At 30.8% G+C, this 25,449-nt stretch overlaps 4 protein-coding genes across 5 annotated transcripts; all 4 read right to left on the bottom strand.

Moving 5' to 3' along the window:
• Window positions 1–1,479: 1,479 nt before the first annotated feature.
• Window positions 1,480–4,907, bottom strand: LOC114191836 (putative receptor-like protein kinase At4g00960). 2 transcript variants are annotated; one of them, XM_028081257.1, is made up of 7 exons: window positions 3,998–4,906; window positions 3,461–3,580; window positions 3,072–3,217; window positions 2,759–2,969; window positions 2,424–2,661; window positions 2,157–2,307; window positions 1,480–2,028 (listed from the first exon to the last, which is right to left on the bottom strand). In XM_028081257.1, exons 1-7 carry the CDS (start codon window positions 4,803–4,805, stop codon window positions 1,678–1,680), a joined length of 2,025 nt encoding a protein of 674 aa, XP_027937058.1. In that variant the 5' UTR covers window positions 4,806–4,906; the 3' UTR covers window positions 1,480–1,677. The 2 variants fall into 2 exon arrangements, with proteins under 2 accessions (XP_027937058.1, XP_027937059.1); XM_028081258.1 differs by lacking the exon at window positions 3,461–3,580 and having other exon boundaries at window positions 3,998–4,907.
• A 3,355-nt stretch (window positions 4,908–8,262) lies between these two features.
• LOC114191839 (putative receptor-like protein kinase At4g00960) lies at window positions 8,263–11,567 on the bottom strand. The gene is made up of 7 exons (XM_028081261.1): window positions 10,677–11,567; window positions 10,424–10,543; window positions 10,105–10,247; window positions 9,786–9,996; window positions 9,350–9,587; window positions 8,950–9,100; window positions 8,263–8,829 (listed from the first exon to the last, which is right to left on the bottom strand). Exons 1-7 carry the CDS (start codon window positions 11,473–11,475, stop codon window positions 8,479–8,481), a joined length of 2,013 nt encoding a protein of 670 aa, XP_027937062.1. The 5' UTR covers window positions 11,476–11,567; the 3' UTR covers window positions 8,263–8,478.
• A 4,352-nt stretch (window positions 11,568–15,919) lies between these two features.
• On the bottom strand, window positions 15,920–21,636 carry LOC114191846 (cysteine-rich receptor-like protein kinase 29). The gene is made up of 3 exons (XM_028081270.1): window positions 21,518–21,636; window positions 21,358–21,427; window positions 15,920–16,887 (listed from the first exon to the last, which is right to left on the bottom strand). The coding sequence occupies exon 3, from the start codon at window positions 16,798–16,800 to the stop codon at window positions 16,018–16,020; it is 783 nt and encodes a 260-aa protein (XP_027937071.1). The 5' UTR covers window positions 16,801–16,887; window positions 21,358–21,427; window positions 21,518–21,636; the 3' UTR covers window positions 15,920–16,017.
• Window positions 21,281–24,473, bottom strand: LOC114191837 (putative receptor-like protein kinase At4g00960). The gene is made up of 7 exons (XM_028081259.1): window positions 23,579–24,473; window positions 23,366–23,488; window positions 22,932–23,062; window positions 22,636–22,846; window positions 22,323–22,560; window positions 22,014–22,164; window positions 21,281–21,902 (listed from the first exon to the last, which is right to left on the bottom strand). Exons 1-7 carry the CDS (start codon window positions 24,396–24,398, stop codon window positions 21,555–21,557), a joined length of 2,022 nt encoding a protein of 673 aa, XP_027937060.1. The 5' UTR covers window positions 24,399–24,473; the 3' UTR covers window positions 21,281–21,554.
• Window positions 24,474–25,449: the final 976 nt, after the last annotated feature.

Genomic DNA, 25,449 nt, shown 5'->3' with positions numbered 1-25,449 from the left:
AGTTTGGTGATCTTACTTAACTACAATAAATTTAAATAACGTGTCATTTAAATGATTAAACATAATTAAAATATATGTCTAAATTAACTTTTCTCACAAAATTTATATTAAAGCATATAAATCATCTAAACATATTGTTAGACTTTTAGAACAAAATGTCAAATATAAACAGTGTTGGGAACATGTTTTCAGAAGATAGTCAAATGATTTTTTTTTTTTAATTATTCTAAAAGAAGACTAACAGATAAAATATAGAATACTGTCATTTAAGAGCGAAATTCTATTAAAAATGAGCTTAATGTTCATTTGTCAAGATTGATTCGGAAAAGTGGGAGGGAATAAATTTGATTGGATTAGAAGGTAAAATTTATGTTGTTTATTTCAAAAGATTTAAAGATGAAAGCGGACAAATTTAAAAATAAAATTTTTGAATAATTTAATTGATGTTAAAAGTAATTTAAAATTATATTTATATGAGTTAAATTTATTTTATAAAATAAATTTAATAAATAAATTTAAAAAAAAATATTTTAATAAAATCATAAATAAAATATAATATATTTACATATTAAATTTTTGGTTGATAAATAATTTAGATATTTAAAATATTAATTATTTTTGTAAACATAGTTGTAAAAGATATATTTTTATATTATTATCATAATTATGTAATATTAGTAGTGATAATTTATGTTATTAATTTATATAAATTAAAAAAATATGCAGATGAATCAATTTGAATTAAGGAAAAAAAATAGAAAGAATCACGGTAATCTTACAAAAATCCTTCAAATTTTTACATATGAGAAAAGATGGAAAAATAATATAATCCATCGATTCTTTCCGATATCTCTCTCTTAAATCCCTCTGAATAGCGTAATTACCTTCAAATCATTATTCTATTGTTTCTCTGACTAGTAGTAAGTACATACTCTCAAGTTATCACGTTGTAAAGTCTCCCTAATTGTAGTGAGTTGTGAGAAAAATGGGTCTGCTTTGATTATTCTGGCATGTGAAAAGTGTAGTATTTTCCTGGACTCATTAACAACTATGACGTGGTCCTCTTTTTTTTTTTTTTTTTCTGTGCTGTTTTCTCCTTGCCTGGAGTTTGGTGTAACGTTTGAAAGACTCATTTAATGGAAAAATAATACTGTGGTTCTTATTTTCTTCACTTCCGTATTTTATTTTTTATATGATTTAACGTGATCAATGTACTATTTTTTTAAAAAATTAATAACTCACACTAAATCAAATAAAAAAAAAGTTAAAAATGGAAATCAAACTAAATTTTCCTTTTAATGTTCATACTTTTATATTTCTACGAATTTATTTTATTATTATATTAGTATGAGAAAAAAAGACAACAGACAAAAATAATTGGTCTTAAATAGAATGAAAGCGTGTCCATTCGTAAACTATAAAAGAGTGGCAGTGAAGAAGAAAGAAAGATGAAAAGTCCGAGCATCTGAACAAATAGGAAATGAGGAAAAGCAACGGGACCATGCCAGCCAACCCAAGACAAAGCATAAATATTCTGCATAAAATCAATATCTGCGTTATTCAGGTACAATTAATTTTTCATTCCACTTAGAAGAATGTAAATTAAGCTTCACATTACAATCAAAACATTGAACAAAACAAAAAATTAAGATAAGCAGGTAACTTAAGTTTCAAAGTCTAGCGAGGGTATAGCTCAGTAATTGAAGCCTCATTTACTGAATATTGAGCTGATTTATTTGTGGATTCAGTCGATCCTGTTTCCCTTGAATTATGCTCCCATGCCAACATGTTCGGAAAGCTTCTTGTGCTACTACTCACAACAAATGCAGGTTCAGAAGGTACTGGGAGAGTGATAGAATAGCTATTAAGCATGAGAACAACAGAAGCCATGGTTGGTCTGGCAGCCATATCTTCTTGAACACATAGTAACCCAATGTGTATGCATCTCATCATTTCATTTCGCGAACCGTTGATTAATGTGGGGTCTACAATATTTGTAATTGTTCCATTCTTCCAGTTTCGCCATGTCTGCACGAATTGCTCAAATGCATGTTCGTTACTTCACACATTTCATTTGTAAAGTAGTTGTGTGAAGAAACAAGTAATTTTATGATAAGAGAGAGGGAAGATACAATGAGAAGAAAATAAAGACTTACAAAGCTCAATAGATCCTCCACTGTCTCCCCATGACGAGCACCAATGCTTTTTCGGCCACTTACAATCTCAAGAACCAGCACACCGTAACTAAAAACATCTGATTTTGTTGAAAACTGACCGTATATTGCATACTCAGGAGCCATATATCCACTGCGTGCCAACCACATGTACGTTTAATCACTATGAAGCTTCAGTATAACATGTTTTACTTCACAGTTGATTCAAATTAAGTTTCTACAACAATTACATTATATTCTCTGACTTACTAGGTTCCAACAACTCTATGTGTATTTGCTTGAGTCTGATCAACGTGAAAAAGTCTTGCCATCCCAAAATCTGATATCTTAGGACACATGTTTTCGTCCAGGAGAATGTTGCTTGCTTTGAGATCTCGGTGTATAATTCGTAGTTGAGAATCCTCATGGAGATAGAGAATGCCTCTTGTAATACCTCTAATAATTTGGTAGCGCATTTGCCAATCCAACTGTGTTTTCTTTATTGGATCTATATATACAAATGGAAACCATATGAATATTATAAAGCAATTTTAGTTGGTCTCAAATCAAAACTAGAGTAACAGTTTAATTAAGCAGTAAATTACCAAATATGAAGTAATCAAGACTTTTGTTAGGAACAAATTCATAGATAAGCAGCCTTTCTCTTCCTTCCAAGCAGAAACCAATTAGTCTAACTAAATTTCGGTGTTGAAGCTTAGCCAATAAAAGCACTTCATTCTTGAACTCTGTATCTCCTTGCCCAGAAGCACTTGACAACCTTTTGACAGCAATTGATTGTCCATCGGAAAGCTGACCCTGAAAATATATCAGCCAAGACAGTACATATCCGTGAGACAAATTGCATGATGTATCATATATTTTGATGAAAGTTTTAACCGAATGAAATTATGATCTTACTTTGTAGACAGCTCCAAACCCGCCCTGTCCAAGCTTATTAGAATCAACAAATTCATTTGTGGCAACTCGGATGGTTTCAAATTTGAATTGCAATGACTCAGCAAGTGTAACTTCATCTTCATCGTCACTGTCCTCTTTTTTTCCAACTTCACATGCATGAGGACAGGGGTAACATTAGTGACTATTTGAAAGTGAATGCAAGAAAAAAAAAATTACAGAAAGAGAAAATTTTCAAATAATGAAAAACAGCAGGAAATGGCTAAATATATTTCCCCGGTTACCTGCCAAGAACTAATTTGAACAAAACGCATTTTGAACAAAGGAATCATTTATACTTTTTTTTTACTACATATGACGGCAAATCCATGTTTAGAGTGTCAGAGACTTACTTTCAATTTCTTTTCCTGGCTTCCTCACTATAAGATATATACATAAAAGACTGAACGCTAAAACAACACTAGCAACTGGCACTGCTATAGCCATGATGGTTCGTGACGTGTTGCTCTTTCCTGTAGAAACCAGAATCCTCGGTCACAGATTAAGAATAATAAAATATCCAAAAGTCCAACATGAACCTAAATTTTAAAATTTTATTACCGTATAAAAGTGCATACGAATTTTCAACAGAAAGAATAACTTTCACTTCGGCAGATGAATAAGTAAAACACAACAGCTCAGACAGCGGAAAAAGTGTTGAAACAAAGCCAAAAGTGTCGTGGGAGAAAACTTTTCCATAAACCTTAAAAGATAAATAAAGGAATAAAACCAAGTTCTCAGTAAATTAAAAATTGAATAAAAAATAAAAAATTGATTTATTTTTCGTACAAACTTTTATGCATATGCTTTTGGTGACACCCCTTTAAGTCAACTTGCAAGTATTTTTGGTATTGGATGAGGAATAAGTCGTGAATGGAGAAGAAGAATACCTTGCGAATGTAAAGAAGTGTTGTTGGTGAAGCGAGAGGGTGGTGGGGTGGTTGTTGGTGGTGGTGCATCTGTGTCTAGCTTGAGTGTGGGTCCATAGAAGAGATAAGGGTCAAATCTAATTCTACAACTGGGCTTCAAAACATTGCCTCCAGCCCTGCCCCTACAGCAATCTGGGATTTGTGAGACAGCTTCATCCAAACACTTGGTGCAATCTTCGGAAGACAAATCAGGCGTGCACTGCGTGTAACCGTATATTGTTTGAAAATCAGGAGCAGATGCACTTCCTGTAGCATACTTACGACGAGAGTCACCGGACGCAGCTGTGCGTGTTAGATTCCTCATCAAGCTTTTAAGCGTTGCGTTGAATTGCTCAACCGAACCCCTTACTTCCAACGTTAAATAGAGCAGCACCGTAGGTTGATTCTCCATGAGGCCAATTATGGAGCGGTTAGAGTAGCGCAAGGAGCATTCCCCATCCCACACAATTGCCTCTTTCTGGTTTGGACATTCCTTTGTGAGAGTCACTCTGGAATCGTTGAGACATTTGAGGCATTCTTCCTGTGTACGGTCCCCTCTGCAGACCCCAACGGCGTGTGCTTTGTCCGTGCCTTGGCCATGAGAGAAGTTGTAGAAACCGTAGTTGATTTCGGCGTGGGTAGAGAAACTGGATAGGAGGATGTTGAGGTTGTTGTAGTAAGTGCTGTTGACTGTGTAGTTGCCGTTGTTGTTATCACATGATGTCTGAGCGCTGGCCCCCGATATGATTACGATGACACAAACACAGAAGAGAAAGAAAATTGCAGTCATTGTGATTCAGGAGGAGCAACACAAGGAAGGAAAGGATGAGGATTGAAGCTTACGTAAGGAGCTTTTCTTGCAGAGTGTGAACTGTTTGACTCAGTCACTACAAAAAGTTTACTGCTCAACTCAATGGAAAAGAAACTAAAGGTTACGAAAGCCGTTTCCGATGCGTAATAGATGGAAAAAGAAAAAAATTGATCGAATATTAAATTTTGACAATTTTTTTTTACAATATAAATTGTTATTTTTTAAATGGTTTTTGAATTTTAGAAATAAAATAAAAAAAATGGAAAATCACTTAAAAAAATAATATTTAAGTTTATAAGAGAAAGTTGTCAAAATTTAGTAGTCAAAAAATCATTTTTCTAATTTTAAGGAAAACGAGGTTTTCACAATTTCTTTTTGACAAAAATTCACAAACTTTATATAATAAGATTTAAGTAGATTAATTTTTTATTTTTTAATTAAAAAGAAGTAATAAAAATAATATTTTTATTTTATTTTATTTTATTTTATTTAGTAGTTTGTTAAATTTTGTCAAAAAAAAAACTTGTTAATGAATATTTTTCTAATTTTAAAACAATATCGGTAAAAATAAATTATCATAGTAGAATATGTTTTTTCTAAAAACTTTTTTTATTAATGTGATTATTTAGTTTTTTTAATAGAAGTTAAAAAGTTAGGAAAATTATATAGATAAATCTATTATTCAGACACGTTAGAAAAGTGAAGAAAAATTATATAGATATAATCTATTTGAAATTTAATAACAAGCAAAATTAAAAGACGATAACTGAAAAAACCTGGCGTTGATTAAGTCAGTCTGCTCCCGCGTCAATTGGTGGTCCAAAACACGTAAGAAACCAACCACAAAAATTACTCTTAACTGGTTATTAAAACATCATTTTAATATGAAAAAAGTTTAAAAAAATATGAAAACACATCTATTTGATAAGGATTAGAACTAAGTATACATTATTTAACAACTATTATTTTAAAAAAAAAAACCATATAATTTAGTAATTTATATTTTTATACAATATTTATACCTTAACATTAATGATATTAATATTTGACTCATTTTGGATGCAAAACTTTTATCGTTAATTGACACTACTGTATTTTATTAAAATTTAATTTGCTATATTTATTTTGATTTTTTATTAATACTTTGCAAATTAGGAACTCATAAAGTTATGCTTTATTTATATTTTAGTGTTATAAAGTTATGACTTTATTTTTGTTTAATAATATTTTTATACCATTTAACAATTATTGTTATCATTATTATTATTATTATTATTATTATTATTATTATTATTATTATTTTATTTGTTTGATTGCAATCCAAATGCGATGGAACTATTAAATATTCTTCATTTGGTTTGTCGATTCATCTGATTTTCAAAAACACTAAATATTATAGTAATACATATGGTTTTTGAAAAATTAATTTTTTTAATATATTTAAAAAAATTGAATGAAATTATTTTATAAAAGGTAAAAAAGAATTACATCTAATACAACTTTTATCAAATATTAGAATGCTAATTTTGTTTACAAAATTGTATCCATTCAATAATTAATTTAATTGAAATTAAATAAAATTTTAAGCTAGTCAAATTATTCATATTTTGATATATTTAAAAAAATGTTATATAGATTTGGATTTATATAAATGCAATATTAAATAATTTTAAATTAATAAAATACTTTGTATGCATAATTTCATGAAAAGAACTTTCAACTTAAAGACGATTTCTAAAAAAAACAATGAAAAAATATTGAACTACGTAACATCTGATAACAATAATATTAGATTTAAAATAACTCGCGATTTATTTTTAGAAGATTAAAACCAAGAAATAATATATAAATTATTAATTTTATTTACATATTCCTGTTTAAGAAATTCATAAGTAGTATTTCCCTTCCTCCGAGAATAAAGTACCAAAGAGTCTAACTATTTTTTATTTTTCTGAAGTTGGTTCCTGATGGTCTATTTGGTGGAGAGAAAAAAAAATCTAGGAGAAGGATGAAAGTAGGGATGGCAATGCGGGTCGGTTTGGCCCGTTTAGGCTCGATCCGCATAAAGCTTATACAATGCGGGTTGGCCTGATCCATCCCTCACATTTTATGCGGGCTGCAAACACTGGTTCGTTCCGTCTCGTACTTGGTATGTGGGCTTGCGAACTGGTACACTTTTTTTTATGATAAAAATTTTAATTTTTAAAAATTGAGAAACTTTAAGAAGTTCACAAAATTAAGAAAAGACTTTGGGGAGTTGGATGATAAATTGATAATTCAACATTTTCATATTTATATTCATACTATGACATACACAATGTATTCTTTAAATTTTAGCACATTAAAAAATACATAATATTTGTCTCTTCCAGTTATACAAGGATTTGAAACGTTAATGTAAAAGTTCACATAAAAAGTAATTAATATATACAAGTGCAAGTTTTTTTTTATGCGGGCTTGCAGGCCAGCCCGCGCGGGCTGCAGGCTTATGTGAGCCTGTGGGCTCACTACCCTGGCTCGCCCCGCATTTTTTTCGCGGGCCTGCGGGCCGACCCGACGGACTAGGCCAGTGATGAAAGTAATTTTTATTGTTTGGTTGAAGAAAAGAGAGTTAAAATAATAAATTACTTTTTAATTATTTATATTCATCATTATTTCTCATTTCAAGACAAAATCATATGGTTCAGTTGGATGGTATAAAGTTAGACTTGTTGCAAAAGAATATAGTCAAGAGTATGGATCTTTGGGACACTTAGTTTCAGTGTCTTTTGTTTTCTTCTACGTCGTCTTTAGACTTGCATGCTTATTATGATGTGGATTGGAATGGTGATCCTAATGACTAGAAATCCACTACTGGATGGTGTAATCTTTCTTGGTGATTCATTTATATCATGGAAGAGTAAGAAACAAGATGTTAAATCTCGATCATCCATAGAAACTGAGTATTTGACTACCTGTGAAGTTATTTGGTTGTGTTGGTTACTTGCAGATATGAATGCCTATTTGAAAGATCTTATGCCTCTACATTGTGATAATAAAAGTGTTATTCACATTGCTCGCAACTCTGTTTTTCATTAGCGAACCAAGCATATTGAAACATATTGTTATTTTACTGGTCATCATTTTCAACTTGACACTATATCTTTACCATTTGTTTCTTTGGTTCTACAGATTGCAGATATATTTACTAAGTTGCACTCCATTTTACGTTTTCATTCTTTATTTTTTTTATTTGACAAACTCTCAATGCATTTAGTAGTAACATTGTCAATTTGAAGGATGTTAGCATAGACTCCATATTTTAGGCCCATCTACTTTTGGCTCTTAGGATTAACTTTATATATATATATATATATATATATATATATATATATATATATATATATTACAAAATTGGAAACCAGATTTTGAAGATGAATATTACAGAAATGTTAGTGTAGAGAGAGGACCAAGCTGTGCCACTGGCAGAATAATAGTAACACACACTTCATGTCATATCACAGGTTTCAGTCTCGGTTTAGAGAAAGTACGTGTGCTGTACATATTTAAACAAGATACCGCACCAACATTTTACTCGACTTTCCAAGACATTGTATTTTGGTTTAAGACAAGAAACATGAATGATGAATGAATCCACTGTGATTATCAACTTCTATCGGGGATGTAGCTCAGTAATTGAAGCTTCATTTTCTGATTCTTGAGCTGATTTAAGTATCGGTTCACTTGATCCAGTTTCCCTTGAATTATACTCCCATGACTGCATCTCTGGAAAGCTTCTAGTTCTACTGTTCATATAAAATGCGGGTTCTGCAGGAATAGGGAGACTCAGAGAATGGCTATTAAGCATCAGTATAATGTTAGCCATGGTTGGTCTGTCAACTAAATTTTCTTGAACACAGAGTAAACCAATATGGATGCATCTCAGAATTTCATTCCGTGAATTGCTCTGGAGTGATGGATCTACAACATTTATAGCCTTCCCTTCCTTCCAGTTTCTCCAAGCCTGCAAAATTTGTTATCAGATTATGGATTCACTTATACATTAACGTTTTGGAGCATTAAATTTTCTAATCCATAATTTAGGTGGCAAAGAAGAAACAACAGTGACAAAAGAAAGACTTACGAAGCTTAGTAGATCTTCCATGTTCTCCCCATTATTGATTCCACTGTTTTTCTGGCCGCTTACAATCTCAAGCACCAGCACACCAAAACTGTAGACGTCTGATTTCACTGAAAATTGTCCATGCATTGCATACTCTGGTGCCATATATCCACTGTATTCCAGTAAGACGGAATTTTAGTCATACCTCATAAATATTATGACTCATCTGAGTATAAAAAATTTTCATCTATTTGTCGGTGATTTTCTTAACAAAGCATTACATTTTGAATTCCGATTGCTATAAAAGTATTTTATGCTATCACTCAAAAGTTGAACAATTGAAAAGTAGATGTTAAAACTTCTCATTGATAGTTTATGAAATTAAAGTCTTGTATAATATAAGCTATGCTGTAATACTTACTAAGTTCCAACGATTCTACTCGTATTTATTTGAGTTTGATCCATTAAAACTAGTCTTGCCATACCAAAATCTGCTATCTTTGGATTCATCTCTTTGTCCAAGAGAATATTACTTGCTTTGAGATCACGATGTATAATCCGTAGTCGAGAATCTTCGTGAAGGTAGAGAATGCCTCGAGCAATACCTTTAATGATTTTGTAGCGCGTTTCCCAGTCCAATTGAGGTTTCATGGTTGGATCTGCATATAGGTCATCAGTTTTAACGCTATATCAATAATTAGGATTTGTCTTGTCTCAGACCAGAACTGAAATTTAGAGCGACTTTCTAATCATGCAATAATTTTAGACCTACCAAATATGATTATGAAGGCTTTTATATGTCTTGAATCAGTACTACGTAAGAGAAACAAATAAAATTATGCAGATGTTGAACTTACCAAATATGAAGTAATCAAGACTTTTATTAGGAACAAATTCATAGACAAGTAGCCTTTCTCTTCCTTCCAGGCCGAAGCCAAGTAGCCTAACTAAATTTCGATGCTGAAGCTTGGCCACTAAAAGAACTTCATTCTTAAATTCCAAATCCCCTTGCCCAGAATCCCTTGACAACCTTTTGACAGCAATCTCTTGCCCATTGGAAAGCTGACCCTGAAAATACACGATTCAAGGATAGTAAATCAATCTAGGCCAAGTTAACGTATATAACATATTTTGATGAAGAGGTGTTATTTATCTGAACGAAAACTGAAGTCTTACTTTGTAAACAGCTCCAAACCCGCCTTGTCCAAGTTTATTGTAATCAGCGAATTCATTTGTAGCAACACGTATGGTGTTGAAGTTGTATTGCAATGACTCAGCAAATGAGACTTCATCTTCGTCACTTTCTACTTCACTTTCAACTTCATAAGCATAGGGACTCGAGTGAGATTTGAGTAAAAAACAACATCGAGAGATAAAATTTCACAATTAAAAACGAGAAGCAATATGGTCAAGTTATACTATATCGGATCAATGACTTTTCAATTAAAATCAATGACTTTTATAACAAATGATGGTAAATCCAAGTTAGACTTACATTTAATTTTTTTTCTTTGCTTCCTTAGGCTTAAATAGACGCAAAGAAGAGCGAGCAGCAAAACAACACAAGCAACTGGCACTACTATGGCGATGATAGTCCGTGCTGTGTTGCTCTTTCCTGCACCAATCAGAATACTGAGTCTATGGATTAAGATTAATAAACACATACTTAAGGTCACCGCAAATTCAAAATCACTTACAAAAGTTGTAATCATTAGACGTGAGCAATTTGAGTAAAACATAAGAAATACCTTGTGAAGAAGAAGTGTTGTTGGTGGAAGGTGAAGGTGGCGTATCAGGGACTAGTTTCAGCGTAGGTCCATAGAAGATATAAGGGTCAAATCTAATTCTACAACTGGGTTTTACAACATTGCCTCCAGCCTTGCCACTACAGCACTGTGGGATAATTGAGACAGCTTCATCCAAGCACTTAGCGCAATCTTCAGATGACAAATCAGGAGTACACTGTGCTTGACCGTATATGGTTTGAAAATTTGGAGCAGGAATACTGCCAGTGGCATACTTACGGCGAGAGTCACCTGATGCAGCTATGCTTGTTAGATTCCTCATTAAGCTCTCCAACGATGCATTGAATTCTGACACCGAACCCGTTACATCTAAATTGTAGTAGTTATCATCCGTAGGTTGGTTTTCCATAACGCCAAATATGGAGCGGTTAGTGTAGCGCAACATGCACTCTACCGTCCACATAATGGCCTCCTTCTGGTTTGGACAACTCTTTTGCAGAGACACTCTGGAATCATTGAGGGATTTAAGGCACTCATCGGGTTTAAGATCACCTCTGCAGAGCCCAATGGCGTATACTGCGTCCTCACCTTGGCCATATGAGAAATTGTAGAAACCGTAGTCGATTTGTGTGTGGGAAGAGAAGCTGGATAAAAGGGTGTTGAGGTTGTTGTGATAGGTGCTGTTTATTGTGTAGTTGCCTTTGCTGTTATCACATGGTGTTTGGGCACTGCTCTGTGATATGATTACGATGACACAGAGAAAACGGAGAAAGAAAAAGAGGGTGAAAGAAACAGAGGACATTGTAGTCTTCTTCTTCTTCTGTTATGAATTCTGATCCAAGCCACATTTACATAAGTTTTTAGCGTTTGACTTTTTCTTCTGTTGTTTAATGTGTAGTGTTTGATTGATAACCACTTATGTCTTCTTCCCTTCATTGGAAGGGAGTAAACGTCACCTCCTATGGAGTATTTATATAGTGGATTTTGTTAAATAAGTGTTACGTGTACGAGGGGTATCACCGGAGAGATTAAACACCGATGAGATTTGAGTTTAACATATAAGTAATTGACACCACTTTCAACCCAAAACTTTAAAGTTATGAATTTATGAATTTTTATCTTTATATAATGCTCTACTTTTTCATTTATAGCCAATGTAAAACTTAAACACACACTAGAATTCTTAATAATAAGAACTCGTTATTTCTTTTTAAGTTTTTAATCGATAGATGAAAATGTATTTTAAATGTAAATTGAATGAGCCATATACAAATGAATTTGATGGAAGTATAGTTTAGGTGTTGAAACTTGACCCTTGAATATAATCTCTACATATTGTAATTGATGATCTCGGAATGAGGTGAGAAGCTTTTGACAGTATATGCTAGTGCAGTTTAGTTTAATGAAGAGGCCGTCTTTGCGATTAATATTTAACTCTAAATGTTTGACAGTTTCAACACGAATGAGAGGATCCTTTTGTTTTGGTATTTTTACCCGTCCTCACCTCCCACAAATATTAGAAGATGTCAAAGTTTTATGAGCGTGTTCGTACACAAATATCACATTCTTGGCAGTTAAGAAAATTAATTATCCATGTGAAGATAATCAAATGAAAATAAAAAGTAGTACCATAATTTCTCCATGTCTTAGCCTCGTTATCGCTGTGCTGGATAAAATCATCTCGACGCTGAAAAATAAATGAGTTTTGAAGAGGTTGTTAAATTAGTTTATTATATTATTTATTCAGTTGATAAATATAAATAATAAAAATTGATATATTAATTTTAAAATTTAAAAGAAAAATTTAAGCCTAATCATTTTAGGAAAAAATTGTAAGGAAAAGACTAAAGTCTCCCTAATTACAGTGAATTGTGAGAAAGAATGGGTCTGAGTTGATTATTGTGTCCAGGTGAAAAGTGTACTATTTCCATGGACTGATTAAGAACTATGGCGTCGTCTTCCTTTCTTTCTGTGCTGTTTTTTCCTTGCGCCATTATGGAGTTTGGTGTGACGGTTGGCAGACTCATTCCATTAGAAGTGTTCGTGCTCTTATATTTCTATAAATTTATTTTATTATTCTATTATTATGAGAAAAAAGGACAGACGAAAAGAATTTGCCATACATAAATATCGGTCGATGACAAACATGATGATGAAATTGTTGGAAAAATTTAAATGTGAGTTAAAGGCTACGTAGGATTAAATACTATATAAAAATAAAGATATTATTTTAAAATTTTTAGTTAAAGGCGGTGAGAAATGAGATGAAAAGAAAGGCATTTAAACATATAAAAAATGAGGGAAAGCAAAGAAAACATAAATATTTTGCACAAAATCATATCCGTATTATTCAGGTACAATTTATTTTTCATTCTACTTATAAGCATGCAGCTTAAGCTTCACAATAACCAGGGATAGAACAATCAAAACATTGAACAAAACAAAAAGCTACGATAAGCATGTAACTTTAAACTACCCCTATTGTATCAAATTCTAGCGAGGGTATAGCTCAGTAATTGAAGCCTCATTTACCGAATATTGAGCCGATTAATGTGTGGATTTAGTCGATCCTCTTTCCCTTGAATTATGCTCCCCTGCCAATATGTTTGGAAAGCTTCTTGTGCTACTATTCACAGTAAATGCAGGTTCAGAAGGTAATGGGAGACTGATAGAATAGCTTCTTTGTTTGTCTTTTCCTATTTGCGATGATACTACTGTTTAGTTTGCTCCTTATATTCTTTGTTGTTCGAGTCTTCTTATAAACTGTTATTTTAATTTCTTTGCTCTTAAAGCAATATTTTGTTAACGATTTCATATTTAGTCTATGTTCAAAGCATTGTAATCATGTTTATAAGTAACCTTGCTATATAATCAAACGAAACAAAAATTAATGGCATAATTTCACCATGAAAAGGTTCCAACAAAAATATTACATTTTTTTAATTAAGAAAATTAATCATTCATGTGAATAATCAAATGAAACAAAAATTAGTGGCATAATTTCACCATGAAAAGGCTGTTAATTAGTTTATTATATTATAAATATTTGATAAAATTATGTATTTAGTTGATAAATATAAATAATAGAAATTGATATATTAATTTTAAAACATTTTTAAGCCTATTGAATTATTTTTTTTATAAAAATAAATTATTTTGACAACCATATTTTTGGACCACCATCTTTTATTAAAGGGAAAAAAGTATTTTGGCTCAAGCGTCTATGGATAACATTTCTTATATAACTGTTTTTTCTAACAAAGTATTAATTTATGGGAATGTAGTGTGAGAATAAAAAAGAAGTTACGGTGTCAAGAAATTAGTGTTCTTTAATAAAAACAAATATAACATGTGAAGGATAATTTTGTGATTATATTATTTAAAAACTAAAGGATGTTAAACTATCAAAACTGATTAATATAAATGAAAAAGGTCTAACTAAATGGCGGTTGATGAACCACCCGGTACGTTAGGGTTCGAACGACCGCATAAAAAGTTGACTTCATAGTCATCATATTACGTAGGTGTTTTAATAAAAAGTATTCGTTAAGGTTCTAATATATTAATAACTAACCTTAATGGATTAAAGAAGAAAAGAAAAAACGAAAAGACAGACAAACACCTTTCTCTCTCACATTTTTTTTTTATATATATATATATATATATTCATGCATTCTTAAATATAAGTTTATCTTGAACTAGAATTAAATTAACCGTCTAATTCTGCAGATTTTGGAGTTTGCCTTAATTAGAAACAAATTATTTGGAAGTGTTCTTTCTTTTAGCATAAAGAAAACAGGTAGCATTATTAGTCTGAAAAATATTTTTTTTACATAATCTGACAATCCACTTTTAGAAATATATAAAAAATGAAAAATTAATTAGTGAAATAGTAGATATGGAATGTATGTAAAAATTTGTTCATTGTGAAAATAATAGTACCTATTAATTTTGATGGTGAAAACTTGGCGTATATAATAAAAGCACTTCACAACCTTGGAAAAGAATTAGCGACTATATTTATTCGTGATCAATGCATGTAAGAAAAAAAATAGAAGTCAGAGTTATAGTTTGAGGGAAATAGCTTAATTTCTCTATTTATCCTAAAAAAGCGCCCTTGGTAGAGTATAACTGATCAGATGGGGTCTGTTTAATTTAATTTTCAACCCTTTGTAATTAAATTGAATTAAGTTTTGTCTTTTGTATTTAACAAATCAAGTTGAATCGGATTGAATTATCCGAATGAATATTTCTTTTAAATATTATAAAAAATAGATATAATCATTTTTTTAATAACTATAAGGTAATAATAATATTTATGTAATAAAAATAAAAATATTCTTATAATGAAATTATCAAACACGTAATTTTTTTTTATCATATATTTAGTAAGTAATCCCATTAGGTTGAATCCAAAATTTATAAACTCAGTTTTAATTGAGTGTATTGAATAAATCTTAACCCAACGATTTGTAGTTGTGTGGGAATAAATACGTCTTCTTTTATTTTCTTTTATTTTATTGAGTAATAATATTTTTACTCACTTTTTTTATTCATCATTAATTCATCGTTTTCGACATCTTCAATTATTTATTTTAATTTTATTTATTTTTTCTAAAATTCAACGGTTAAAAGTAAAACCTATTCAAATTAATTTAAAGTTTCTTGTGTGTGGAAACAATAGTTTTCAAAGTATTAAGTATTTAATTATTATTTTAATTAATTCTTTTACTCTGTACATAAATAAAATATAAGGTATAATTATTGATTTTGTCTCCTATTTTTTTTATTTTGTTTAATTTGGTCTTCTTATTATTTATTAATTCAATTTAATCTTCTAATTATATCAAAAGGTTTAATTTTGTCATTTTCGTTAAGTTAGCGTTATCATTGTACCATGACACGTGTTAAGTCGTGAAATTTTTAATTTTTTAATTTTTTATAGAGATATATAAACTGTTATCGTCGTATCATGTGACAATTGACCGATTGTGACATGTGACAATAGTAATAATTATTTTCGATCTAGTGCTATATTTAAATTTTTTATTCAATTTAGTCCATTTGTCCTTTAAAAAGATTTAATCTTGTCCTCTCTAATTTGATAGACCAAATTAGTAAATAAATTTAATTAAAAAATATATATATATATATATATATAAATAATTTTTAGAATTTATAAATCAAATTACTATACTTAAATATTTAAATTATTTTATTTTTTACCTATATAAAAGATTTCGAAGTATCGAAATATTATGGGTCTTTATTTATATTAAAATTCACAAAACTACGTTAGTTTTGTTTCTTAACCGAGTTTTAAAGCTTAGAAAGGAAACAACTGTTAAGGGGCGGATGCCGGAGGCCCAAAGAAAGGAAAATCGGTTTCGTACCTCACGTAACAGCTAGGTCTAATAATTCTGGCACCTATCCTGTTATTACAGCACCGTGGAAGTTCAGCGATGGACTGGACCAAGCAGTCAAGGCACTGAGGCCCACTTAAATCAGGGGTGCACTGTGCAAGCCCATATATGACTTGCTGATCTGGGCCCGTGGCATTGGACGCCGCGTATTTCCGACCATTGACAGCCGACGCCGCGGTGTCTCGGAGGCCATCCAGAAGCTTCTTCACCACTCGATTGAACTGATCGGCGTTGGGTGCGTCGTGGAGGTTCCAAACAAAGTAAGCAGGCCCAATTTCGTCGAGGCCCGTTATGGTGCGATCGGAGTAGCGCAGCATGCACTTCTCGTTCTCGTACCACCCGATGGCCTCCTTCCGGTTGCCGCAAACGCGGGTGAGGTTGGCTCTGGTTTGGGCGAGGCACTTGCTGCACTCTGTTGATGTGACGTCACCTCTACACTGCCCAATGGCGTTGGCACTGTATGTGTCCTTGCCCCTTGAGACGCTGAAGAAACCGTTTCTGGACGCATAGATACCGACGAGGGTGAGAGCGGTCTTCAGGTTTTGGCTATAGATTCCATCGGTTGCGTAGTTTCCTCTGTCGTTGTTGGAGTCGCAGAAGTAGTGGAAGTCTTCTGAAGTTACATCGCCTTTGGCTTGAGATGTCATTGTAGCCATGAAAACCAGAAAACAAAGAAAGCACGTCAAGAAATAGCAGCTACCCATTATGGCTGTGCTCTTCCAATAACAACTAACGATTGGATGCCTCAGGTTTTAAATACCGCTAAGCTTTTATAGCCGAGGGATTCCAACCTGTATCTCCATTCATATTAACACATAGTTAATTGCTATCTTATTTATGTTACTGAATATAAATAAAAATTCGAATTTAGAAAAACTAAAAGTATTTTTAGTCAAAATTAGGAGTGTCATGGTGAGAGTTAATTTGGTTCCTTAGGGTTCATAGTATCCTAAAATTGAGTCACTTCAACTCAAATTCACTTCTTGATAACCCTAATTCAATCCAACATAAATTAGTTGGTTAGTGGTTAACTAATATGTTTTTTTTTTAATTTATTTTATATATTTATTATATCATAATTCGATTTTTTGAAAAACTGAATTATGACTTGTTAACAATTTTTTTTTTTTAAGAACAATCACCTATATAAGTTTTTGGGTACAGATATAAAAAAGTTGATTTATATGAATGAAGTTTGAAGAAATTTATTTATGTAAATTTCTATAAAAGTATATTTTTATCTGAGGAGAAGTATATTTATAAATTAAGATGTTTAATAGTTTTGGTATATTATCGAGAAAAAATACCTAGTCATATATTACGGGAAAGATTTTTAGAGTGCATTAGCTTAACTCGTGAGAATATCAAATTTTTTTTACTTATCAAAAAATAAAAGTAACTGAATCTTACAGTAAAAATGAAAAAAAAAATGATTGGTTACATATGCTTCTTTGGTGTATCGTTTGAAGTTGGCTTTATAATCCTTTATACCTAAATTTTCCAATAATTCTCTTAATTATTTCAATGATTAAAATAGTAGTCAATATAATATTTAACTTAATTAGATGTTCCCACTAAGATCGATTTTGATTGTCCTAAATATAAAGAGATGAGATATGATTGGGCTTTGGTGTGTATAACATGGTTTTCCATTACAGTATCATCCAAATCTTTGTGGTGCTCTATGTGAATCTTCCCTCTCACAAAGTTGTTATTCATAGCTGGCCTCCACGATAATTGTATTATGATTAATTATTGCCTGAATTTTCTTTTTCCAATTTGATGAGAATTTTTTTATTAACCATGTATGAACAATATCTGGTTTTTATTTGGGTAGCAGAATATGATGGATATGTATTTTCTTGTCTTCATTTTTATATTTATTTTTAAGATAATTTTTATTTTATTATACTCTTAATTATATATATATTTTTTTTCGTTTATGTAATTTTATTTAAAGATATATCAAATTCTTTTTAAGATATATATGTGATTATTTTTTTTCTTACCACATTTAATTTCATATTAATTAAAAGTTTCTACAACGATTTAATTATACTTATCCCTTTTACTTTTATGGTGTCTTTTAAGAACAAAATTATGATGAACCATATTTGAAAGTGAATAATATCTCTAATATATATATATATGACTAACAACGATTTTATTATTAGACTTAAATTTGAACACTTTTATTTATGTTTTATACTTTTATTTGTTATTTCCTTTTATCATGTAAAATCCTTTTTTTTTATGACTTTTTATATATTTTTTATTTATTTATTCTCATAAATATACTTTTATCACCACAATAATATAAACATGTTTCGTTTGGTGTAATATAATAATTTATGTCATTCTCATAAATTTTGTTTGGACCACCTAAACTTCAAAAAAAAAATTGTTTAAATTTCAATTATTAGTAGTTTAATATTTTTTTGATGAGATTTTTAAAATTTAAGAAAATGAAGTAAAGAAACATTCAAAATATTTCTAAACTTGAATATTTGTTTTCTTTTATAACTTTCTAATAATATTTTTTAACTATAATTTTTAATTTTATCAACTTTGTTTTATTAATTTTTATAAAATTTATTGATGTTTTGATTATCATGAATTTTTTTATATATATATATATAATTATGAATGTTTATATAATTCTTTAACCTTTATCCGATTGTTATTTTGTGTTGTAAATAAAAATACATCATTTTAATATGGGAATACTTGTTATGCGATAGATATGAGTATGAAATAATCAAACCAATACACTTACCCGTTTATTATCATTAATTACATTTCTTGTCTTTATTACAATTTTAATGTCATACATAATTGATACTGTCAATTATTTTTTAATAAAATCTTAAACTATTAGTATAAATAATAAAACATGAGAATATGACCACTTTCGTATTTTTTTAAGAAGCTGTGAAGTGTTATTGAATAATCAGTTTTCAATTGTTACGTCTAATTTTTATGTTGCATATAATTAAATATTATTACTTATTTTATTTTACATATAAAAATTTAAATACATGTCATTAAGATATTGATAGGAGAACATAATGATATTTTAGGACCTAAATTTATATTTAATACATGTCATTAAGATATTTAAATTAAATATTATTATTTATTTATATAAATAATAATTAAAATTTAATTTGTAAGTCTTAATAATTTAAAATATAATAGTATTACATATAAAAAAATTTAATCTTTTTAAATATTTTTATTTTAAGTTTAAATTAAAAAGAAAAAAATGAACTAATGAGTTAATATTTTCAATACGAGAAATGATATTATGATTCCCATTCTTTTTTTATTTTCATCTTTTACTTCCTAACGTGACTTAGTATAGATCATTGATTAATATATCACTGTCTTTTTCCTTAAAAGAATCAATGGCCCACATAGAAAGAAATTATAGTTGTATGAATTTTAAATCAAAGTACTCAATAATAATTAGATAAAAGTGAAAGTATTATATAAAATTGTACACAATTACATATAAATAAAATTTCATGACAAACAAAACAATCATTAGTTTTGAAAATGTTAATAAAACAAAATTCATAAATTTTTTTAAAAAAATATATCTTTATAAAATAATAAAATGAAAACAAATACTCAAGTTTTAAAATATTTCAAATGTCTCTTTAATGTCTTTTCTAAATTATAATGAAATCCTTTTTTTTCTTTTCTCTTCCATTAATAGAGATTATAACACGCTATTTAAATGAAATCACTCAGAAAAAACTAAGCTAATAATAATTTGAATTTAAAAATAGATATTTCATGCTTTGAATTTCATGACAATGACATTAAATTATTAAATTATGGTAAATGTGTCTTTATGCAATTGTGGTGGTTAAATCACATTTATGAAAATGAGTTAGAGAATAAAAGTAATTATATAAAGGCTTAAATACCTTTTTCGTCCTTATTTTCGTTGTGTTTGTTACGGATGGTCCTCATTCTAACAGAATGTTTAAAATGGTCTTCATTCTTACTGAATGTTTAAAATAGTCCTCATTCTCGCAATTCGTATTTTATTTGGTCCTTTTTTGTGACGCCATTTAAATCAGAAACGAAACATTGTACAGTAGACGTAACACACCCCAATGCAACGTAATACAAATAGTGCCACCTGTATAGTGTTCTATTACTGAATAAACGACGTCACAGAAGAGGACCAAATAAAACACGAATTACGAAAATGAGGACCATTTTAAACATTTGGTAAAAATGATGACCATTTTAAACATTCTGTCAATATGAGTACTATCTGCAACAAACACTACGAAAATGAGGACGAAAAAGGTATTTAAAGCTTATATAAAAAATCATTAAAACAATATTATACATCATGAAAAAACAAATAAAAATATTAAAAAGTAAAAATTATCAAATGTATTCCATAAAAATGATTTGGTATACTATTGAACTAAATTGCAAAAAAGAATAAATATATAATTAAGGATACGATAATATGCAAAGTATTTTGAGATCCAAGAAAACTTCGTAGATATCAAACTAGTGAAACTTGTAAGAGATAATAAAAATTATTTAAATAAAATAATTTTTTTTTCAAATAAAACAAAAATTAAGATAAAATGAAGACTATAAATTTTTTAAATTACCTAATAAATAAAGAGTTTATACCATTCAGAAATATAAACAATAAATAAAAGTACTTAACAGCAGTAGAAATAATTAACTGTGAAACAAAAAAAAAATTACTTGATTAATGAAATTGATAGTGCACCATTCAAACATAATTACATAAAGGAAAAAGAATACATAATCAAGATTATGATAAAAGAAAAATATCTTAAAGATATTAGTGAAAATAAAATAAACTAAACAATTAGAATAAAGAAGAAAAGAAAAAGAAAATTCTAAACTAAAAATATTAAGAAAGTAATTAATATATATATATATATATATATGATTTCTTTATGAAAATAAATTCATAAAATTATTGATCCAAATTTTTTTCTTTCCGAATACAAATTTAACTGAGATGGGATGAAAACTTAAATCGATGTGAACGAATGTTTAGTGTAGCTTAAAACTCAACCGATCCAAGAAAATATAAAATTGATATCCAAAATAGGTAAACCAATTTATTATCAGTTTTTTTAGATTATTGGACTATAATATCTAGGAAATTATTCGTTTTCAATAAATAGATTAAGAGATACTTGGATCCCGTGTATTTGGCAGATTTTGAACATCAATAGTAATAAAGATACCTTAGTGTAGAAAGAGAAGCCCCAAGCTGCACTACTAATAGAATAACCATAGCATTCACTTCATGAGCAGCTGAAGGTGGTATCACAGGTTTCAGTTTCAGATAAAACAAATAGAAAGTGTGGTTTCTTCAAACAAGACCTTGCACGAAAAATTACTTACATTGATGGTGAATGAATATAAATCTCGTGACCAAGATCTAGCGAGGGTACAGTTCAGTAATTGAAATCTCATTTTCTGACTCTTGTGCAGATTTGTTGGTTGATTCGTTTGTTGTAGCCCTCGAACTATGCCCCCATGACATTGTGGCCGGAAGGCTTCTAGTTGTACTGTGGGCATAAAATGCAGGTTCAGAAGGGATGGGAAGACTCAGAGAATAGCTACTCAGCATCAGCATAACGGTCGCCATGCTTGGTCTGTCACTTAAATTGTCTTGAACACATAGCAAACCAATATGAATGCATCTCATCATTTCATTTATTGAATTATTGTTCAATGATGGATCTACAATGTTTACAGCTGTTCCATCCCTCCAGTTTCTCCATGTCTGCAAAAAAAATGCTATTAGGTGTCTGGTTCCACCAATGTTTTGGCCATGTGAGCTTCTTATACATATTTCATAATGACAAAGAACTCATAAGGAGAAAATAGCACTTACGAAGCTCAATAGATCCTCCACATCATCCCCATGACGAAAGTCACTGTTTTTTTGGCCACTTACGATCTCAAGAAGCAGTACACCAAAACTAAAGATATCTGACTTCACCGAAAATTGTCCTTGCATTATATACTCCGGTGCCATGTATCCACTACATGCCAAAATGAATAGGTTCAATTGGTCAATCTCTCCATAACGTAATTTGTGATACAGCTTCGGTTGCTAATGCCAGTAATGATATTCATAACAAAGTCATACTCTGAAGAATTCAGTAACAGTACATGATTATGATTAGGTGACAGCACTTACTAGGTTCCCACAACTCTATTTGTATTTGCATGAGTTTGATCCAGTAAAACCAGTCTTGCCATGCCAAAATCTGCTATCTTAGGATTCATCTCTTCGTCTAAGAGAATATTGCTTGCTTTGAGATCACGATGTATAATTCGCAGAAGAGAATCTTCGTGAAGGTAGAGAAGCCCTCGGGCAATACCTCTTATGATTTTGTATCGCATTGCCCAATCCAACAGTGCTTTCTTGGCTGGATCTGCATACAACCAAGAGTTTTAGTGGCAATATATATGTGTATTATTATTATTATTATTATATCCTTAGAACTTACCAAATATGAAATAATCAAGGCTTTTGTTAGGAACAAATTCATAGACGAGTAGCCTTTCTCTTCCTTCCAAACAGAAACCAAGTAGCCTGACTAAATTTCTGTGCTGAAGTTTGGCCACTAAAAGCACTTCATTCTTAAATTCTGTGTCTCCTTGGCTGGATCCACTTGACAACCTTTTCACTGCAATCATCTGTTCATTGGGGAGCCTACCCTGAAAATACAAATCTCTGTGCGGTTAATATTTTAGCCTGTTTGGATTAAAACACGGTGTGTCTGAACTCGACAGAGTTATTTACCATGTAAACAGCTCCAAATCCACCTTCTCCAAGTTTATTAGAATCAGAGAAGTCTTCTGTAGCAACTCTTATAGTGTCGAAGTCCAATTGCAATGACTGAGCAATTTCAATGTCATCATCATCTTGATTAACTTCACATGGGAAACAAATTTAAAACAGTAAGTTTTCCAAATATGTTACAACACAATCACAATAGTGCACCCAGAATGGGAAATCAGGTGGTACAATTTCTGAAACAGAGCACAAAAGGGTATATACGTCTTTCTCTTTTCATTCTCAGCAGCGACTTTACACATGCTTTCAATAATTAAAAAAAAAAGTATTCTGTCTCTTTAATAATAGATTTTAAGCAGCCCAATACCAATTACTATTTATAGGAAAATTTATTCTAAATTATGTCAGATCATAAATGAACTAAGATACTTGGAACTTACCTGCTAGACTTTTTCTTGCCTTCCTCCTTCTTAAATATCTGCAGAGACAAAGGAGGGAAACGACAGCAGCAACTAAAGTAGGAACAACAACGGCAATGACAATTGTTATTGTATTGTTGCTCTCTGCAAAAACAAGAATTTTATGCGGGGTGAGCGAGGCATTTCAACCATTAAGGATGGTAAAGTATCAAAAAGTCTAACAATGAGAAGTACCTTTGGGAGAAGTGCTATTGAAAGAGGAAGGTGGTGATGCAGATGGTGGTTTTACATCAGGGTCTAATTTAGGCGTTGGATCGTAGAAGCTGTAAGTTTCGAATCTAATATTACAACTTGGTCGAACAACTCTAACACCCTTCTTGTTGGCACAACACGGTGAGATTTCGTAGATAGCCCCATCCAAGCATCTATTGCAGTCTGTCTCGGACAAATCAGGGGTGCACTGCACAAGACCGTATATGGTTTGAAAATTTGAAGCAACTACACTATCCGTAGCATACTTGCGACGAGAGTCACCTGATGCAGCCACGATTGTGAGATTCTTCATTAAGTTAGAGAGTGCTTGGTTAAACTTATCCGGTTCCGTTACATTGTTACTGTTCTTCATGTAGAACCAAGGAGAAGATTCCAAGACACCGAATATTGAGCGCTGAGAATAACGCAACTGGCATTCGTTGGTCTTCAGCCACAAAATTGCCTCTTTCTGGTTTGGACAAAGCCGTGTGATCGTGGCTGCAGAATCGTTGAGGCACCTGCGGCACTGGTCTGGGTTAACATCTCCTCTGCACAGCCCAATGGCGTTTACTTTGTCACTGTTTTGACCATATGAGAAGTTGTAGAAACCATAGTTGATTTGTGTGTGGGAAGAGAGCGTGGATAGAAGGGTGTTGAGATTGTTGTGATAGGTGCTATTGATTGTATAGTTCCCTTTGCTGTTATCACAGTAACTATGGGTAACCTGGGCGCTGGCTCTAGATATTAGATAAGAGAGAAGAAAAGCAAGCATGGAAGAAATGGCCGCCATAGATATGACCATCAATAATGTCTCTTGGCTAAAGATTGCTTGTCACTTTATAATCTTTCTATGTATCATTTCCACCATTATTCCCTTCGTCTACTTGTGAGTTAATGTTATATATTTTATAACCAGTTGTATATATTTTAATCGTAATAAACTAATTATACATTAGCTTCTCTTGTAGTAAGTAATATATCTAAGTTTCATTTATTTAACGTTCTTTATATTCTTATGAAATGACAGTTGAAGAGCAAACAAAGATGTATATTTTTACACACTACGAAGAGTTTAAATATATCCTCAGAGCAAAGAAGTGGATGATTTTTCTGCTTAAATAAGGCTTTATTATCAGACCTATCTCCATCAGCGGTAATGATATGGAAAATTAAAAAAATAATAAATGAATTAGCCGACGCTTGCGGACAGATGTGCATAAAAGCAGCGGCGGGTAAAGTGTTGGGACGAAAGAGCAAAGAAAAACAATGGACTGAGGAGAAAGAAGGGAAGCACCGGGTTTGAATAAAATAATGAAAAAATGTGATGACTGACCCATTAACATTACCTGTAAAAGTAGGTAAGAAAAACAAAAATTTATTAGAAATTAAAATTATTTGGATGCAATGGAAGACAATTGTGCCAAAGGCAAAAGTTTGACTAGGTCCGCTTAACCTAGAGTTGCAATTGATCTTACAAATAATATATCTCTTCACATTTGCTTTTGAAGACTCCGCATTTGATCCATAACGGTTGGTGGGGCTCAATTTAGAAATTTGAACCCTAGATCTTTCTTGTTGAATCATTACTGAGAGACATTTTCTCAATGGATGATTTCAATTGAGGTTTAGGTGTGTTTTGGCTTCATAGAAGAATTCGAGAAAAAGTGAGTGAATTAATGATAAGAAAAGAAGAATTAAGTTGTTTATTTTTAAAAGATGATACCGTGAAAATGAAAGAATTTGAAAACAAAATTTTCGATGTTTCCATGGATTTGATAAATAAAAAAAATATTTTAATGTTTAAAATTATTAGATTACACTTAAAATAAAAATAAAATAAAATAAATATAATA

Source organism: Vigna unguiculata, chromosome 7 (genome assembly GCF_004118075.2).
Source record: "Vigna unguiculata cultivar IT97K-499-35 chromosome 7, ASM411807v1, whole genome shotgun sequence".
Taxonomy (NCBI): domain Eukaryota; kingdom Viridiplantae; phylum Streptophyta; class Magnoliopsida; order Fabales; family Fabaceae; genus Vigna; species Vigna unguiculata.
Note: the sequence above shows the minus strand (reverse complement) of the source record. Positions and strands in the feature narration are given on the sequence as shown.

Bases quoted from the DNA above. Each gene is read 5' to 3' on its own strand.
- LOC114191836 (XM_028081257.1), bottom strand. From the start codon at position 4,805: ATGACTGCAATTTTCTTTCTCTTCTGTGTTTGTGTCATCGTAATCATA. The intron at 2,662-2,758 runs GTAATTTACTGC...TTGTATATATAG, and splicing joins TCTTGATTACTTCATATTTG to ATCCAATAAAGAAAACACAG. The intron at 2,308-2,423 runs GTAAGTCAGAGA...GTTGGCACGCAG, and splicing joins CATAGAGTTGTTGGAACCTA to TGGATATATGGCTCCTGAGT.
- LOC114191839 (XM_028081261.1), bottom strand. From the start codon at position 11,475: ATGTCCTCTGTTTCTTTCACCCTCTTTTTCTTTCTCCGTTTTCTCTGT. The intron at 9,588-9,785 runs GTAAGTTCAACA...ACCTATATGCAG, and splicing joins TCTTGATTACTTCATATTTG to ATCCAACCATGAAACCTCAA. The intron at 9,101-9,349 runs GTAAGTATTACA...ACTGGAATACAG, and splicing joins AGTAGAATCGTTGGAACTTA to TGGATATATGGCACCAGAGT.
- LOC114191846 (XM_028081270.1), bottom strand. From the start codon at position 16,800: ATGGGTAGCTGCTATTTCTTGACGTGCTTTCTTTGTTTTCTGGTTTTC.
- LOC114191837 (XM_028081259.1), bottom strand. From the start codon at position 24,398: ATGGTCATATCTATGGCGGCCATTTCTTCCATGCTTGCTTTTCTTCTC. The intron at 23,489-23,578 runs GTACTTCTCATT...TTGTTTTTGCAG, and splicing joins CAATAGCACTTCTCCCAAAG to AGAGCAACAATACAATAACA. The intron at 23,063-23,365 runs GTAAGTTCCAAG...TCCCATGTGAAG, and splicing joins GGCAAGAAAAAGTCTAGCAG to TTAATCAAGATGATGATGAC.